Below are 18,259 nucleotides of genomic sequence, written 5' to 3' on the forward strand. Positions count from 1 at the left end.
TAAAGAGAGACATTATTTATTTAGAACACGTTAGTTAGGAACACCGTTCACAGTACATCATAACAAGGTGACTACATAATGGGGTGATCATAAAAGGGAGACTTAAAAAGGCAAAGACAAAGCGTAGACAATAGTCTAGTTGTGGAAACTCGTGGGTTTTCTCTTCTCATAAGCAAAGCTGTACAAATAAAGACTGTCTCATACTATTTCCACACAGATAAAAGATGGATTTACTCAATCTGTACATTTTCTTTATTTTGTAAAAACATACAGATGCTTAGATTAACACTTCCATATAGTTTACAATGTTTAATTTAAATATAGCGTTATGTCTCATTGACTTGTTGATTTAAGGTGCAATTTATCAAAACCTACAGTAAATATTTTCTTATTTTCTTAATCAGTTCTCTTTGGCACGCTTCTGTTTTATTTAAATACAAAGTGTAGGTTGAATTGAGTACATAGCACTGCAGGAACTTGAAGCTTTTTTGTTGTTAGCATGTGAGTGCAATTTCAGGTTTACCACAAGCTTATTTCCAAACAAAGAACTGTATATGAATTTCAGTTTCCTTTACATATAAAATGGCTAACAACTTCAATGTGCAAGGCAAAAAAATTTGTTACAGCAACTTCTCCCTTAAGAGAGTGATATTTGCACCATGGAAATCTTGTATAAAATGTTTTAGAAAATGGAGATTTCTTACGAGGAAGTTCCTGGTGCTTCTTACTCTATAGCAAGCCACCTGAACACATTGGTTTCTGGGTCCAGAAATGCTTCACAAGATACAGTTTAGCTGACATGCTGGCACTGTAGTAATGTTGCAGCTACAAACTCACATGTTCAACTGGCAAACTAAACCAAGGAGCAAGGAACTAACCAATCTGTGTAAAAAGTTTAGTGACAGTGGCTTCTTTCTAGAAAAAGGGATGCCTCCTATATTCTTGATATTACAGCCGTTTTTATTGCAAGGAGAGAAGATTTAGAATTTGCGCTATGCATTGCTATGCAGTCCGTTTTCATCTTCGTGACCTCTGCCTACTTTTGGGCTAATAAATATTTGATTTGAGTCACAGGTGAACAACAACAAACAGTTATTTCTGCTTCTGAAGAAAATGTACCAGGAGGCTATCAAAGTGGACCTAAATTGGTGAAGTGTCACTTTACAAAAAGTCTTCAAATGCCAGAAGAGCAAACCCACCGCAATTTATTTCACATCTGAAGGCCAATCTCGGCAGCTGGCATTCACATGAAAGGCATGGGGAAACCCAGCCACATAAACAGTGGAAATTCTTCCATGCCAAATTATTTCATGATTAAAGAAAAACGAAACCCTGTTCACAATAAAATACTTATAACAAGGCCTTTCTGGTCTGTTCCTTCCTGAATCGCACAAGTGGTATCCTCTCAGCTGCAGAAATTAGTATTTTGGCACATGATAGAATTACAGTAGTTGTCAAGTACAGTGCAATCTGATTAGAAGGCAAGGATGTTAGAAGGGATTTCATACAGGTGCTTTGTAATGTGGGTAAGATGTGGAATTCTGTGCTACTCCTGAGTAAAACATGTTTAGCTGTCGCAGCTAAGATCCCCATTTATAAGCATGCTGATTCCAAAGAGGCATTTCATAGCCCCAGCAATAGTGTATATTCTTGCCAAAAAAAAGAAAAAAAAGAAGGTATTTTACAGCTGTCTTTTTCTTCAACCTATCAGCAAGGACTAAAAGTGGTGAGTTAAAATTGTTGGGAGAGGTGATGAGAAAGAACTGGCAAGGAGAATCAGAGTCTGTGTAGTAAAACAAATGCATGTGAGATGCAATTTATTCTCAATTAACCTTTAAGCTTTCTGAGATATTGCATATGGCCATGTCCTTTAGTGCTGCCGTTTTACACGAAAGCTACTGGCATTAGAACTGAGATGTCTGAGTGAAGGATATGGTGTCAGACTTATCTACAGCAAAACCTCCATTGACGTACGATTTCTTGGTCTCGGCTTCATCATTCTCGAGTACTGTTGTTTCCAAGGCAAAAGGATTGACTATATTGACTTCAGAGTTGACATCCATCTGCTCCAGCTCCTTTTTAGAGAGCTTCTCCACTATGCCTGTACCAAAGGCATCTCCCAAGACATTCACCATTGTTCTGAATCGATCCCTATGGAATAAAGATGTCGTCAGACAAAAAATTCTGTAGGTTGCTTAGAAAACACTTTTTGTAAAAATAAGCTACTCTAGCAAATGCAGAACTGTCTCTTGTGTGTGTGTGTTTGTTTTTGTGTGTTTTGGTTGGTTGGTTGTTTTTTGTTTGTTTGGTTTGTTGGTTTTTTTTCCCTCCAGTGTATATTTGGAGTAATTTTGCTATTAAAAGAAAAAAATTCTTGTAGAACAAGAAACAGAATTTTCCGTACATGTATTTGAAGAAACCTGGAGTCACTTTCATGACAAATTGCTTTGTACCAGTCTGTTATTACAATAATCAGGCTGCTTTGCACAGCCTTACAAAATATTTAAGTATCACTTCTCAGGCCCTCAAGCTGGTTCTCCTTGTGACAGAACTGCTTCTGTTGGAGGAGAGTTGTATTAAACAAGTCATTTAAGGTATAGGATTCTTCTGTAGTATTGATTTTTCTCCCAACAGAAATGTGACTTGCAGGCCTTAAAAATCTGCCACTACTTGGCAGAGGAGCAACAAAACCATGCAATATAGCGAAGTGTGAAAATTGGCACGCAAGTAAGGTAGGGACAGTGGAAGGCCATGATTCCCTGTGTTTCTTTTCAGCTACACAGCACTACAAGGGCTTTGTGGCAGAACAAATTGCTCTGTCTGTGCAGAGGGGTTGAGGTGGATATATTCACAAAAACAAAAGTGAAGCGAATCTGTGTGTCTCATACACACATTCTTCTGCTACAACTGGTGAACTCCAGTGCTAAACAGTGCATATGTGTTCTCCATTTGGAAAGGAAACATATGGTAGAGAAAGGAAGAGAGAGGGGTAAAGTAAAATTCTGGTAGGACCAGCATGACAAGTGAGGAAATCAACAGCATTGGAAACTCATACTTGATAATACTTATCAAAATTTTTCTCTTCTTCATTAAAAACATGGAAGTACTCCTCAAATGTACATAATAAAGTTAACTAGAGGATTGTTAATGAGCCACTACTAGCAGGTTGCAAAAGAATACATTCTTGGCAAATAGTACAAAATGTGGAAGTGTTAATAATCTACACGGCATCACGATGTGCATTCCATCTGCTGAGGTACAAAACGCACTGGCAATGATCCCTGGTACATTGAATTAATTTTTAATTTGCTTTGCTCAGCAAGACACCTTAATCTGAAAAATGCATCAGTTAGAATCAGAAACAGCTTTAATTCTTTGTCTGTTTCATGGTGGAACAGGTCGCTGCCATGTATTTGTATTGTGCCAAAGAATCGGGATGTAGATTAAAAGAAACAAAATTAAATACGTCCCTGTGAAACATACTATTAAGCTGTGGAATTCCCCTCCACAAGACTTGTGAAAATCCAGAAGTTCATGTGGGCCTCCAAAGCAATGAGGCATTCATGGAAACCATGAAGATATCTATTGAGAACTGTTAAAACAAAAACCACCTCTAGCTCAGTAACTCTGTGAGCTGCAGTTTGCAGGAGGCCAGGAGAATACTGGGAAAAGAACCAATATACGTTTGTTCTGTCCTTACACTCTTTTTTAGATACCTGCTCTGAGCCAGCGGTTCGTACTCATCTTCACCATCCTTAACAAAACTAAATGCCCACCGGGAGAAGAAGAGAGCTTGAGAAAATGAAAAGATTGCGGAGCACACAAACCTATTGTATCCTTTTGCAGACAGTTGATGATAAGAATGTACTCATGGCTGGAGCTGTTTCGTTTGAAGCAATTATGCTTATACAGAAGTTAAGCTGATTCTTGGATCCGCTAAACAGCCCTGGTTTTCTGGAGACTGGCATTTCTCTCTACAGCTTGCAAAACTGACTTATATAATCAAATAAATAATTTATACCTGTGAAACGCACGAGTTACGGCCAGAAACCCTTCAAGACAATGATTAGAAAGGGTGGGGTAGGAACAGGAATGCACTTAGCTTGAGTGTCAATATCAGCCTAAGAAGAGGACATGCAGAGACTAAGAAATTACTAAGATCTCTGCACTGATACCAATGAACTGTCATCGATACTGAGTTACTGCAGGTGAACAAGAGCTTGACCTGAGCGCTAAAGCTTGAACAGTTTAGGAGGCAAAAAAACTGTATTACAAACTGAAGTGATATTCTTTAACTTGTGAATCCTTTTACTCTTTCCCAGTGAATCATGGGTCAAAACTGAACGCTGATGTCCTTCTGAACGCCTGAATACACTCTGTGATCCTTGGGGCTTTTGCAAAAGTAGCAGAGGAACAATTTGGTGTAAGCTGAACAAAAGAAAATTGCTGGTGAAAATGCTTCTCTCCAGAAAGAGCTGCTTAATGGGACTGGGGGATTTTGATGTGCTCTGAGGTGAGGCTGGGATCAGGCATAAGGAATACTTTCTGAGTTTGCCTGTGTGTGCTTGTTGATCAGGGGTAGGGTCTCTAAAAGCTCTCAGTGAAGAGCAGCCCTAGTGTAGTAACGCTGGCACCACGGACACACATACAGCCTGTCAGGGTGTGCCGTGGAGTCCAGGACCAGCTTTGCTTAGCTCATGTTGTGCTCCACTCCCTCTTCACCAGTGTATGGATTTTATGTGCTTTGTGGAAATCAGCTGAGATGTTCTGCTTGTGGCTGCATTTGATTTTTATGAATGGTGTATGAATTTAGCATAACATGGTGGCAGCTGACACTCAAGGCACGCCTCGCTGCTCTCAAATTTATCTTTCCTAAGTATTATAATAATGATTTATTAATGTAGTGGCCACTATTTGAAAGTTGATACAACCTTTGGATGTGAGCTTATTCAATGCCATCCCATGCAGTAGGACTTCTCTCAGAATAAAGCCACTACTGCATTCAACTCTATTGAACGAGCCTGGCCATGAGAAGAATCTTTGTCCAATTCCTGCAAAAATCCTAAATTATTTTGTTGCTTTCTTTCTCCGACTCACACATTCCCACACAACTTAGGTAAACGTTAAGAAAAAGGAAAAATAATTAAGTATCAAGTGCTTTAAACTTACAGAAGCCAGTCAACTGCAATGATCAGAGTGACATCTTCGGCGGGCAGGCCGACGGCAGTGAGAACAATCACCATGGTGACAAGTCCGGCTTGGGGGACACCTGCAGCCCCAATGCTGGCTGCTGTAGCTGTGACACTAAATCCCAAACAAAACCCAGAAAAGGCATTCAGAATAAATGTTTCTCACAGAAACTCTGCTTTCTGACATGAATAGTCTTATTTCACTGCAAGAAAGAACCCCAAACATTCCAGTTTTCCTCTTGAATAGTGTCTACTCAAAGTCTGCCAACAAGTTTATGGGACAAGTCATGTATAGGTACTATTATGGTTACACTATGGAATAACAGACAACGCATGACTTCTTAAGAAGCAAACTGGACAGATCAGAGGTAGCGGCCAAGTTTGGTTTGCAAATATTTGCAGTGGGAGAATAAAGGCAAATTCCAGAACAATGCTGTGTATCAGCTGCATGTGCTGGCCCATCCCATCTCCTCATCAGGTCGCACCAGCAAGGCCTTGGACCACAAAATGAGAAGTCTCTGTTACTTGCCGTGCTGTGAATGACAGTTCCAACTTTCCTGTGAGGTATCCAAAGTTAATGTATCATTCATTGAAAAAAAATACCTTCAACAAAATGTATATGATGGCTTTAATCTTACCTAATAGTAACTATTTTCCCAATATCCAGCTGTAAGTCATTCAGCTGTGCAATAAATACAGCTGCTACTGCTTCGTAAAGAGCTGTGCCGTCCATGTTGATGGTAGCTCCAACTGGGAGAACAAATCTTGTAATTCGTTTGTCAATCAAGTTTTTTTCTTCTGCACAACGGAAGGTGACAGGCAGAGTTGCTGAACTGGAACACAGATAAACACACAAAGTAAGCACAGGCAACAGCCTAACATTGCCCTTACCCTTCCTTCTCCTCAGAGCCTGATCTGCTCTAAGACTCAAACTGAGATCTAAGGCAGGCAGGAAGGCTGCACCATGAAAAAGCAAAGTAAATTTTGTTATCTCTTCTAATTGTGGGAAGAAATAACAAAGTCTTAGTTATCCTAAAAAATACACGGTAAAATTATCATGATGTGTGTAGTCACAGAAACAGCGCAACAGCTTGAGCTCCAGCAAGTCTGTGGCTAATGAACTGCACCGCGAAGAACTGTGTCCTCCCAGGAGAGGCAGACTCGTGTTTGGTGCGAGGCCAGCACCATCCATAGTGACCCTTTGGGTACCACAGAAATAATTATGAATGTAATATTTCAATCTCCAGGGGACTGAGAATTGCCCAGGTGAAATCAGTGTATTTAACAAAGTAGCAATAAAATCAGAGCACAAACAATGCCATTACTACTAAGAACATTACAGAAAATAAATGTTTCTTTTGTTTACCTGGAAGAAATCATGAGGGCTGTCAGAAGTGCCTGAGCCATCCCCATGGCAAACCGAAAAGGATTCTTCCTTACTATTGTTAAGTAGATCAGTGGCAGAATTATAATGGAATGGATTGCAAGTCTGCAAAATAAAAATGAACTAGTTAAACAAATGGATCCATCTCATCGCTGTGTTCTAATAGGACGATCATAATAGGTATCTAGTTCTGTCCTCAAGCACACTTCTGAAACACTAAAGGTGACTTCAGTGACACCTATGTTCAAAATACAGAGAGTGTACCATCTTAAAAAAAATGCAGACTGTTCTACACTTTCTTTTGGAAAGGAGAGAGATTGTTGTCTCTCTTTCCAAACTAGATCAAGAATTACTTAATATATTGAAAATAATTTTAAACTGATGGAAAATGAGGAAACTCAAGTAATAAATAATATTTAAAATTATACAGAGAGAGTGATTTAAAATAATGCTACAACACTGCACTGTACTGCCAACTGCTGAGACTGCAGACTAGAGACAAATCTGAAAACCAAAGCAAGTTTATCTGCCTTTATTATAGAACACGTTTTGGAATTAAAGGTAAATACGGTTCCCAGTCAGGGACAGATGTAATTCACATCTTTCTGCAGAAAATTCAAACATGATCCAATAAAAAGTCCACGCTTAATTTGTGGAAAACTACGTAAGCTTAGGAGTACAATTAAAATGTAAAGAGGCATTTCAGACTGTTCAAATGAGATATATGTAGTCTCACCATATTTAATGTTGCAAGATGCTGAAATACTGTATTTTGAAACTATTACTTTTTACAATTAAGCGTGTTGACATGCAGAACATCAAATTGTCCTCCTGACTTCAGCTGATCAGCTGTATCTGCCTGGATATTTGGGTAAGTCTCAGGGACAAATTAATCCTTCAACTTGTGTGTTAATTTTGAACATTGTGCATTAATCCCGAATGCGTATGAATTCAGAGCTTTGTGGGCATTAAGATTGGAGGTAAACAGCCTGCTGTGAGTATATCTGAAATGAAATATATGTGAAGGGTCTGTGAAATATTTCCTATGTTCCAAGGTCACAAACAATTATAGCAACATCAGCGTCTTGTCACAAGAAATTGCCACAGCCTGCAAACATAAAGCCCAGAATTGCTGTCATGTATGACCTTGGGATTTTTATCTTGTCCTCACAAGATGTTCTTCAGAATAATACTATGTTGTAATAGTGCTTTATGATTTCAGAGCAGCTGATAAAGATAGCGATAAACCATGGCACCGTTTGTTCTGCCAGGCAATTAAGAGAGCAGTAGCCACAATACAGAAATCCACAACAGCACCAAAAATCACCCACAAAACCTAACTATTTGTTTCCTTGGAAAAACTATCTTTTTAAAATCAACAGTCATTAAAGTTTTCACTCTCAATGTGAAGAATGATTTATTTAGTCACATGTAAATACAAAAAGTATTGATAACATTTTGTAAAGACCTCTAGAAAGAAACCTAACAATTTATACAATGTTGCCTGAGAACAAATTGAATTCTGCAGAACATATAGGAAAACACATCAAGTGGTATGGGTGTCACTGAGTGTCTTAACAAAATGCCAATGACAGCAAACATTTCAAGGAGATCTACATTAGAGGCATACTGACTTCCAAACGGCAACTTTTAAAGAATTCCATCTGCACTTTTTTAGTGGCAGCACGGACACGGCATTACATAAAACAAAGTACCTGTGCATATCTGCTTGGCTACTACTGATTTTCATGAAACAAATTAGGAGCAATATTTATTTTCAAGAAGGAAATGCAACTCACAGCAAGTAGCAGAAAATTTTAAAACAAAAATCATCAGCAGGAACTGAAAACAAAATTTCTAATAGCGTTCAATTATAACATAGGAAGATTCTTGTCCCTTAGAATCCCACACTGGCATTCCTCATAGCGTCCAGAGATGCAGCTGCCTTGCTGCCTTCAGAAGAGAGAAAGGCACAAGAAAGACAGAGTCTGCTTGCTGCAGCTTTTTCTTTGTTTTTCCCCCACCTCAGGCTGTGAGTCCTCTGGCCCTTGATTATGCCTCTTACTTTGATTTTCCTCCTCTGTGACTGCTAACATGTCCTCATCCCGACACTGCAACCATTAAAAACAAGAGGCTGAAGATATTTAGTGGCCAATGGAGCAGAGACACTGGGGGAAGTCTGTCCCCTCATGATTGAGATGTGCTGCAGACAATGGTGGGTGAGAGCTGCAAGGGCTGAGGATGTGGAAGGTCATGAATAATAAAGCTGGGAAAGTGAGACAGATCAGCGGGAGAGGGAAGTCAAAGGAAAGAAAGAGGAGGATAAGACACACCAGCCCTCACGCTCTTGCACATTTTTCTTGATAGGGAATACAAGAAATATGTTTAAGGTAACCTGTAACTCTCGGGATGGGGCTTAAAGGGAGGATGATAAACTGCTACAAAAGATGCTGATGAACAGTACATACTGCAAACAGACAAGGTCAAGCAAATAAGGATGAAAACAAAAAAGATGTTGGGAAGAGCAGTGCTTAAGAATCACAAAGAAAGAAAAAGAATAACAAGCACCTCTTCCCTGCAGCCTATAGCCTTTTGTGTACAATGTCATTTTTGCTCTTGTCATCTGATTACAATATGCCCACCCTGAGGTCAGCTTTGCAGCCAATGTGCTGCTGTTGTCCCCCCTCCACAGCACCTCAAGCATCACCCGCTGCAGGCCATCCCGCAAGAGAAACGCTGCAGAGACCCACCCTGGCCCCCATCCGGGAAAACCACAGCATGTGCAAAGGAGTTCACAGAATCACAGAATGTCAGGGATTGGAAGGGACCTCAAAAGCTCATCCAGCCCAATCCCCCTGCTGGAGCAGGAACACCCAGATGAGGTTACACAGGAAGGTGTCCAGGCGGGTTTTGAATGTCTGCAGAGAAGGAGACTCCACAACCTCCCTGGGCAGCCTGTTCCAGTGTCTGTCACCCTCACTGAGAAGAAGTGTCTTCTCAAATTTAAGTGGAACCTCTTGTGTTCCAGTTCAGCGGAACAGAGACTCTTTCTCTCCAAGGACGTAAAGCTGGGAAGCCTTACTATTTACAATCTTTTTGACAGCACATGGGAACCTACTTAAAATTGTTGTGCCTGTCAAGCCCATGATTACCAGCTAAACAGAAGACTATACGTGGTGGTAGTTCACTTTGCAATTGAAGTAGTCTGGAGAAGACACTGTGTCTTCACACATATCTTAAGGAAGATATGCCCTGTTGTAGTACAAATAGTAACTACTAATAGGTAAACAGTCATAAAAAGTGCTATCAGTTCTAAAACTGTAAACCTTGCTATCTGATCTAAAACTGAAGTCAAAGGGCAGTAATCATCTATCCAACATATTCCTCCTCTGAGCTAATAACCTGCAGAAGTGATGCAGTGTCATTCTGTAAATGATTCCCACCTAACTCGTGGTCACGGTCTCATTTATACGTTACACAGAAAATATTAGTCTCTTGATTTATAGTCTCTTGGTAAACATCAACTTTTGCATCCTTTATAAATTTGATTTCTTTTCCCAGTTTAAATAGAACTCACAAAAATGCATTATGCATAGACAAACATAACTTGCACTCATCACTGTAACATTTGGAAAAAGTCATGATTCAGTTCTATTTCTGGAGCTGTAATATTTGCTTAGAAAGTCATTATATCACAAATGATTTTTGAACAGCTAGTCCAAACATGCTGGCTTATGCATAAAACAAAACACCAACTTTGAAATAAATATTATTATCTAGCAAAGATTAATGCACAAAAGAAGAGATGCTTCTTGACTATTTATAGAGAAATTTGCATTTAAGAGTGGTATATTACCCTTCTTTCTGCTTGGCTGTCAGAAAGCGTGTGAATGATGTTCGAAGTATTGCATGCATATGTAGAAAGCAAGGGGAAAGAAGCTCTTGAACAACTTTGGATCTAGCCTCTAGACAAAACATGAATAAATCCTTAGTATACTGAATGAATTATACAAGTGGATGCTAAGGCAATGAACCAAGATAGCCTGCTTCACTGAATTGGAAATAGAAATTTAAATGCATTTAACTTATCGGGACTGTAATATCCATTTATCTATCAAAAGGGGTCTTTGTTGGACAGTCTTCAGAGATACATGATGGTCTAGCATTATAACCTGTACCACTTGAAGCAGTTAGGTCGCCCCTTCTAAGGCTCCATAACTGCAAGGTTTTGTACTGCGCAGGTGTAACCTCCTCTAGAATGTTCTACACAGCCAAGGGTCCAGACAAAGAGCAGAAAAAATGTTTTGATGCTTAGCTATGTTATTCAGATAGCAACTGCTGCTCTTACAGCTTCACCGGGTACCTTTGGATTGAAGGAGTAATTAACAAACAGTGCAATCCCCAGGGCTTCTCTCAACGCCTGCTCTGCACAGAAGTGGGAAGGGATCAGTTTCCTCTTTGGCAATGGAGCTGGACACACCTGGGTACACCTGGACACACACATCTCAGGGACATTCCCAACTTAATCCAGATATTCATGTATTTTCAGCAGGCTGCCAACCCCCATAATTCACAACCTCACCCTTTCCCGCTTCTAGTATCTAACAGAAGCACTACCAGTCTCAAAAATGTAATGATATCTGTTGCAGCAGAAAGTTGACAGGATGAAACAATGAATACAAGAATAGCTTTTGCTTTAATATTTTTAGAATGCAAGGCAGGAACTTTTTAAAACAAAACAAAACATACGTTCAGCAAACTGTGCATTCAAAACGTCCTCATACATTCTCACAGGATTTCAACTGACAAGAAATTTTGTCTCTGACCTAGAAAAGGCTGGGTGTTGTGGATAAATGAGTTGTTATCAACTGAGTTCTACATCCTATATATATTTAATTTCATGTTTGAGAAATTACATACCCACTTATTACTGTAGCCATATAAAGACCCAGTTTACGAAATATTTCCCAGTCCTCCACTTCTATTATTTTCCCAGCAATTAAAAACACAATACCAATTGGCATATACCTAGAAAGAAAAACAAAGCAATTAAAAATGCCTTCTCAGAAATATTGCATGCTCACCATGGAATAATTTCTTGTACAGTATAACTTCTTACAACACATGAAAAATCTTTTTAATATTGTGTTACACAACTGAAGCTTTTTTTTATGTTCTATTATACAACTGACTTTATTCACCTTCAGCAAGACTACAATGGAGATAATGAAAAATTAGGAAATCAAAGTAAATGTACCGCTATGTATAGTCTAACAAGTGCTCTGTGACCTGGTGTCACAGAATATACAGAAGTAGTGAAGGAGAGAGGGCCTTGCCCTATTGCAGCAAATGTTTGTGCATAACCATAAGCTTACGTGGAGGCAGAAGTCTGCAGGGCTGAGACCAATATCTGTGCATTCTGCAATTTCACACAGATGGGAAAGGTCTCCTGTGCTTACAGCAGCTGCCCTGCAGCGCTGGGGGCTATGTGTGGGTCACCTGCACAGAATAAGCATCATTTTAGTATGTTGGGGTAGTACAGTCATCAGTGTGTTGCTTGATGAAGGGGCCCTCCTCCCCCAGTAAACTTAGGCAAGGCCATGCTTTACAGAAATGAATAGCTGCAGGACCTAGTGCCTACAGAAAATTCAAGGCAAAAAATCAGGAATTACGTTAGCACCAGCTGGTCTTTTTGGTACCAGAAGGCAGGCTGTCATGGAGACAACGTGCCACTTCAGAGCTTTGAGTAGTATAAACTAAGTTATATATTTGTGAATATATAAAATGTAGTCCACTTTAAAATATGAATTTTAAATTTATTAAATGTCTGTGTGCAACCTCACAAATAAGATAGTACCTTGTCTCTGTGCAAAGCAGGGTCTCCTAGTTCCTCCTGAGGGCTGAACTTGGTGAAAGCAGAACTAGTTCCTCACACTAACAACATCAAACTTCACCTTATTCAAGACAACAGCTCTCACATCAGTAGAAACACTAGGAGCCTGTGTTTCTACAGACAGTCAGATTAGCCATAAAATCCTGTATTTGTGGCATGCGCTAACTCTTGGGTCTCGTTAGTGGTAATTTGCTCCAGAGTGAGGCAGCCTATTTCATGGGGCTGTAACTCAGAGGGGACCGAACCAGGTGCCTAGCACAAGTCAAGTTGCAGAAACTGATTGACCTTTATTTAAAGGCAGCAAGAAGTGTCAACTAAACCCTGGAGATGTTGATTGTTTTACAAGCAAGTGTGCTGGGATGAAAGAACAACCCGTGGAAGGACCAGGTCTGATAAGCTGTTTGTGTGAAACATGGATACGAGCAGAGTATTGCAGTAAATGGCACAAGGCATTTCACACGTAGGATCAAATTCTGGAAGGGATTGTGTGTGCTTATAGTCCCGATTCTGTAATTGTGATCTGCATGGCCAAAAGCTCTGTGAATAACTGTGAAGTCCAATCAAACAATATCAGATGAGTTGCTACATTTTGAAATTGCATTTCCTGCCTGAGGATATTAGTAAGAAAATTGTAAGAATGTTGTCTCACAAACTTATTAGCAGAAGGTAAATGATGCTAAGTTGTATTTTGCATAGCATTTTGGATTTGCTCTGTGCTGTGGCTTGTATATTAATTTATATTTCTAAAAGAACTTCGCTCCAAGGACAGCTATGCTGTGAACATAATGGCTACCAGGGAATAGTGTTCAAGACAGAAGGGCATGTGTGTGGCAGTGCTTCCACAGTTTCCAAATCACCACGGCAGTTGTACTGGTTTGATATAAACCTCCACCAAGAATGTCTGAAAAACTCTGGTTTCTTGTGTACCAATAGAACTATTTCTTTAGTGCACAATAAGTGGAACCCCTGCCTACAGTTTCCTCAAAAGGATCAAATTCTGTAGAAAGAAAACTTTTTACCAGCTTTTGTTTTAGAGTTGTTTGCTGTAAAGTACTACACAAAAGCAAACATGAGGTGTGAGTCTCCTCCTACCACTCCAATGACAAAACCCACTTAAAGAAGGTGTTAGAAAATGCCAGCATGTCCTTGGACTTACCACATTATTATGTGAACTATCCTCATCGTAGCTTCATTCAGTGCATTGAAAAAATCCACCAGCACTTGTCCTTTCTCTCCCATTTTCCCAATAACCATTCCAAAAACAAGACAAAAGACGATCAACCCCAGCACATTGATGCCGTTGGAATACGAGCCCACAACTTTGTACTCTTGGGTTTTGTTCTACAGATAAGAATCAAGACAAAAAAGTTACTAACTGAAAACACTGGATTTACTTTAAAAGAGTTATAAAATGAAAACATATTTAGATATTTCCTTGAAGAGACATGGAGCTATTCCCCAGTCACGTTATTCCTTTTCTGGCTGTGCCAAGTGGTCAACTTCTGGAATTAACTAAACTAAATTGTTTTCGAATGCTTTGTATTTTAAAGCTATGCAAGGATCTTACAAAACCCTAGCAGGGAACGAAGCACCCCTTCATTTATGTTGCCTTTTCTACAGACTCCTGACACACAGTATGGCAAGGTCTAGGTATCCACAGTCATGCCTTCAATATGTTCAATACTAACTCCCTACTGCGGAGAACAAAACACAGCTGATGCAGCATCCTTGTGGTTATTTCTGAGCAACTAAAGAGTTTGTGTCTGGATTTCAGATAAAAAATCTGTTGCATAAGAACTGAGTCAAAAAAAGTCCAATTTTGCTCAAAGTTTAAAATCTACCATTCAGCTCAAATCAGTGAAATTGCATAATTTATAGTGGAATGGGATGCACGTAACATAAAAATCCTACAAAATATGTCGTTATTCACACATTTATCTGTGTGCAGTATAAACATATGAAGGAAAGGGTGCAATTCCTCACTACATCCTGCTTCAGAATTTAATTCATGTCTTTTCATATAGCTCCTGTTCCCATGCTCTCATTACTATGAAATGAAAATTGCAAGCAGCAAAGAAAATGCATATTGATTTGGTACAGTTCATAGTTCTGTGTTCATATACTATTGAATTCCTTTCTCCTTCTCCAGAGTAACTACAAGCTTTATAAACCAACACCGATATCCCTTCCAAACCTCTAATCAGATGTTTGTTAAATCTCATCTTCACTTTTGTCCCTTTATGTTTTTTTTCATAGTTATGAGCTATTAATTAATAACTGCCTTCCATTGTTTTGCTTTCCATTAAAGAATTATTATTATAATTTTCCATTCCTTTCTTTCTACAGTGCTTATGGTTACCTCATTGCTGCTTAAACACCTAGTGCTGACATAAATCTAGCCTTTTGCTTTAGACTGTTTGCTTTAATTTCTCTGCAAATTAACAATTCATTAGTATATACATTTAAAGAAGTATATTAATAGATTATTTTTCTCACATCATCTATTATCTTCAGACTGCTTTATAACCAGTGGAGTCCTCTGGAGTTCTTAAACCTACATGAAGATCCTCACAATCACCTCTAGCATTTACTGAAGTTCTGTGCCCTTGCTAAAATCTATGTATGATTTCCTTCTTTTTCTCAATCACTAACCACCTCAACTAAACCAAATTTATTCCATGTTCTTTCTCCTCACTTCATATATTATGAAGGAATGCAACAATAAAGGTCACACCTCTGAAGCCTTAAATGTCGTAGCAGTTGTAACAGGTTCTTCGGCGAATATGGAGGTATTTTTATCCACGCTGGTCGCAGCTTCAACTTTTTCACGTTTAGTTTTATACTGTAAAAGTTATTTTAAAAAATAGAAGAACTTATTTAGAAACATAAAAGGAAAAACAGAGTAATACATTATTTCACAATTCATAGGAGCCATCACGGTTCTGTACTTCAGATGCTGTAGACCAAGCAAGTGATTCGCAGTGAATTCCATTCCTCAGGCCCTCGGGTGCCCTGAGGACCTGGTGCAGTCTTTTGGGGGATGAGATACAGCTCCTGACAATGGAAAGGGGGCTTTTTGCCCAGAGCACTGTCTGTAAAACCAGCAGTCACAAATCCTACAGGAGAACTGGGACCAGAACAGCTGCTGGACAGTGAGAGTGGGAACCCTCGATGGCCAGGGATGCTCCCACCATCATCTGCTCCCTCCAAGGACTGAGGGAGTTACTCGTCTTCTTTTATGTGATTTTTGAGTATAGATTCTGATTGTTATGTTGATACAGAAAACCACATATTAAGATTTGACCAACCAGCAGAGGGTCCAGGTGACTAGAGACCATAAGCTAAGTGGTGCTATTATAAAATTGTACTACACTGATTCTGCTTATAGAAATCCTGTGCTATTCTGATTACAAATTCTGTGCTATACTTATCATAATATCCTGTTCAGAAAATAAAGCTTTATCTGTAACTAAGACTTAGTGCTGTTGTCATACTACCAAGGATCCCTAAAGGAATCTCTGTGTGTCCCCTCAGTGCCGGGTGACAGTAATTAACATATGAGAAAAACTACAAAAAGAACTTCATAAACTGGAAATATATTCAGTGTGTGCACAGCAGGACAGTTAACATAATTTCCTGGGAAAGGTTATCTACCTCACATACAGACCTCAGATAAACTGGTTAGCAGCTGCTGGGGGAAGACAAAGAAGAGAAACAGAGAGCATCACAAAAATCAGTTGATATATATACAGATAAAGATGACTGAATCTGAAGTAAATCTGCTACATAGACAGCAGTTCCCTCCTTCATCTTGCAAATCGCACTTTTTCTGTAAGATGTCTCAAATAGATTCTGCAATTCGCTGCGTTTTCCTTAAAATGGATTATCAGGTCTGGCAATGTACATTATGTCAGATCCATCAGGGTGAGGCTAAGGTACGTAGATTTCATCAGACATTGAGGGGTTTTAAGAACAAGGAAAACGATCGTGATGACGTGGTTCTTCTAACTCTGTCCCAAAAGGAAAAACCTTGTCTTATACACTGCTTGGTTTCTGCACCCAGCTACTAAACAAGGATCCCTTTTTACACGGGATCATCAAGGGCTTAATAGGTGGCAACATTGTGTTTATCATAATGGAAATAAAACCAAAAGTCTTTTTATGGGAGATTGAGATACTCCTGAACCTCTCAGAAGTAATTCTTACCTGATATAGTTTTTGGGGACATAAAAGAACAACAATTTGTAGTTAGCAATAAAAACTACAGCAGCAAGGAGGAATGTTCTAACTTACCTGTTGAAAACAGGCCTGGACAAGGTTTTCTGGGAACATATTCCTGTCAAAAAGTAAAGCAATTTCAACATTACAGCGTACCAAGAACAAGCTGTTTTTATAAACAAAATGATAAAATCTCCTGCTTGTAAATTCAGATCAAGTTGTGTTCCAAAAAGCGGTGTATAAAATCCAAAGAAATTAAAGGTTCAAGACTCAAAACAAGCAGTTGACTGTTTACCTGTCATTGAATTTTCTGGCTTATTTTTCAGTACATGACATTTCTGTTGGTAAGGTGCTAAACCCACTGTGGTGGTGGGGTTCGTTTATTTGTTTCCCTGCTCCATCATTCCATCATTTGCATGAGGAATACAGGACATACTATTTTTATGGAATTTGTCAAACACAGGCAGAAAAAAAATAACTCTTATGAACCTTGTGCTGGAAGAATCAGATATTGGGCATACCCTGCTTTAGTATTGATATTAGAAATTAATCTTGACTGATGGAAGATTCCCATGTATTATTCCAGGGTCAAGAACCACTTTCTCACGCTGAGAAATTAGAAAATTAGGTCAGAAGTAGTGCAACCCAGTTGTGTGCCACCTTTCCAACTGACAACTTCAGATTCAAATGATTACAGAAAAAAACATTAATTAAGTATTTATTGAATACCCAGTCCAGTGCAGAAAGTCAGTTTATATATTGAAGCTAAACTCTTTATCTCCTTTCTAGACCTTTCACAAACTCCTGCCTATATTTTTCAAGTTTTTAAAGCAAAATTTCTTCAGAGGCAAGAGTAGTTTGTACAAGCCTGGGATTTTCTTTAATCTTTTCAAGACTGTCTGGATTTGGATCTTAAATCTGATGAATATAAATAAGCAGGAAAAGTAACTGTAATTCTTTTAAAAGAGGATTTCAGATGTTAAACTCCTAATTTTTAGTCTTAAATCTGTCTACAAGAAGTGAGCTATAAACTGTAGTAAAACCCCAGAACACTCTGAACTACAATTCAGACCTGTGGCAGTGTGCTACCCCAAACCCCTGCTTAAAGGGCAGTGGCAGCTGTGACGGCTGCATTGGCTGAAGTTGGACTTTGGGGAGAGGGATGGAGACACAGCAGCCAAGGGCTGTCGGGTGCAGTGACCCACACATCTTGCTGGTGTGCAAATATCAATGGCCTTACTCCACAAGCAGTGGACAGCCCAGAGCTTGTTGAGCTCTCCTGCATGGCAGCAGGCTGCACGACAGGATCTCCCCTCAGCAGGGACACTGCTCAGTTACACCCACTGCACAGATCCTTTACTCCTCGACACCAGAGAGATTCCTTGTCACAACACATCCCTGGCAAGTAGCCAATAACTTGTTAAACTTTTTAAGCTTTGCTGAGATTTTATCTTTTGGTTATGTACATATAATCCTCCGGATACAACCTGTTGACCAAGTCTGGGACTAGGACTGGATCCAGCCACACCTTAACTCCGCTGAGTAGGAATTCAGAAAGCAAGGGGATCCTCTCTG

General features: G+C 39.3%; 1 protein-coding gene across 1 annotated transcript in view; it reads right to left on the minus strand.

The window, feature by feature from the left end:
* SLC1A1 (solute carrier family 1 member 1) overlaps nt 1–18,259 on the minus strand; it is a 63,108-nt gene continuing 44,849 nt past the window's right edge. Inside the window, exons 5-12 of the mRNA XM_065047222.1 lie at nt 16,760–16,802; nt 15,201–15,308; nt 13,623–13,807; nt 11,494–11,601; nt 6,556–6,678; nt 5,828–6,022; nt 5,170–5,304; nt 1–2,151 (exon numbers count right to left, since the gene is read on the minus strand). Coding sequence (XP_064903294.1) covers nt 1,905–2,151; nt 5,170–5,304; nt 5,828–6,022; nt 6,556–6,678; nt 11,494–11,601; nt 13,623–13,807; nt 15,201–15,308; nt 16,760–16,802 — 1,144 coding nt within the window. The 3' untranslated portion in view covers nt 1–1,904. The remainder of the gene's footprint in view (nt 2,152–5,169; nt 5,305–5,827; nt 6,023–6,555; nt 6,679–11,493; nt 11,602–13,622; nt 13,808–15,200; nt 15,309–16,759; nt 16,803–18,259) is intronic.

The sequence above is a fragment of the Columba livia genome, chromosome Z (genome assembly GCF_036013475.1).
Source record: "Columba livia isolate bColLiv1 breed racing homer chromosome Z, bColLiv1.pat.W.v2, whole genome shotgun sequence".
Taxonomy (NCBI): Eukaryota; Metazoa; Chordata; class Aves; order Columbiformes; family Columbidae; genus Columba; species Columba livia.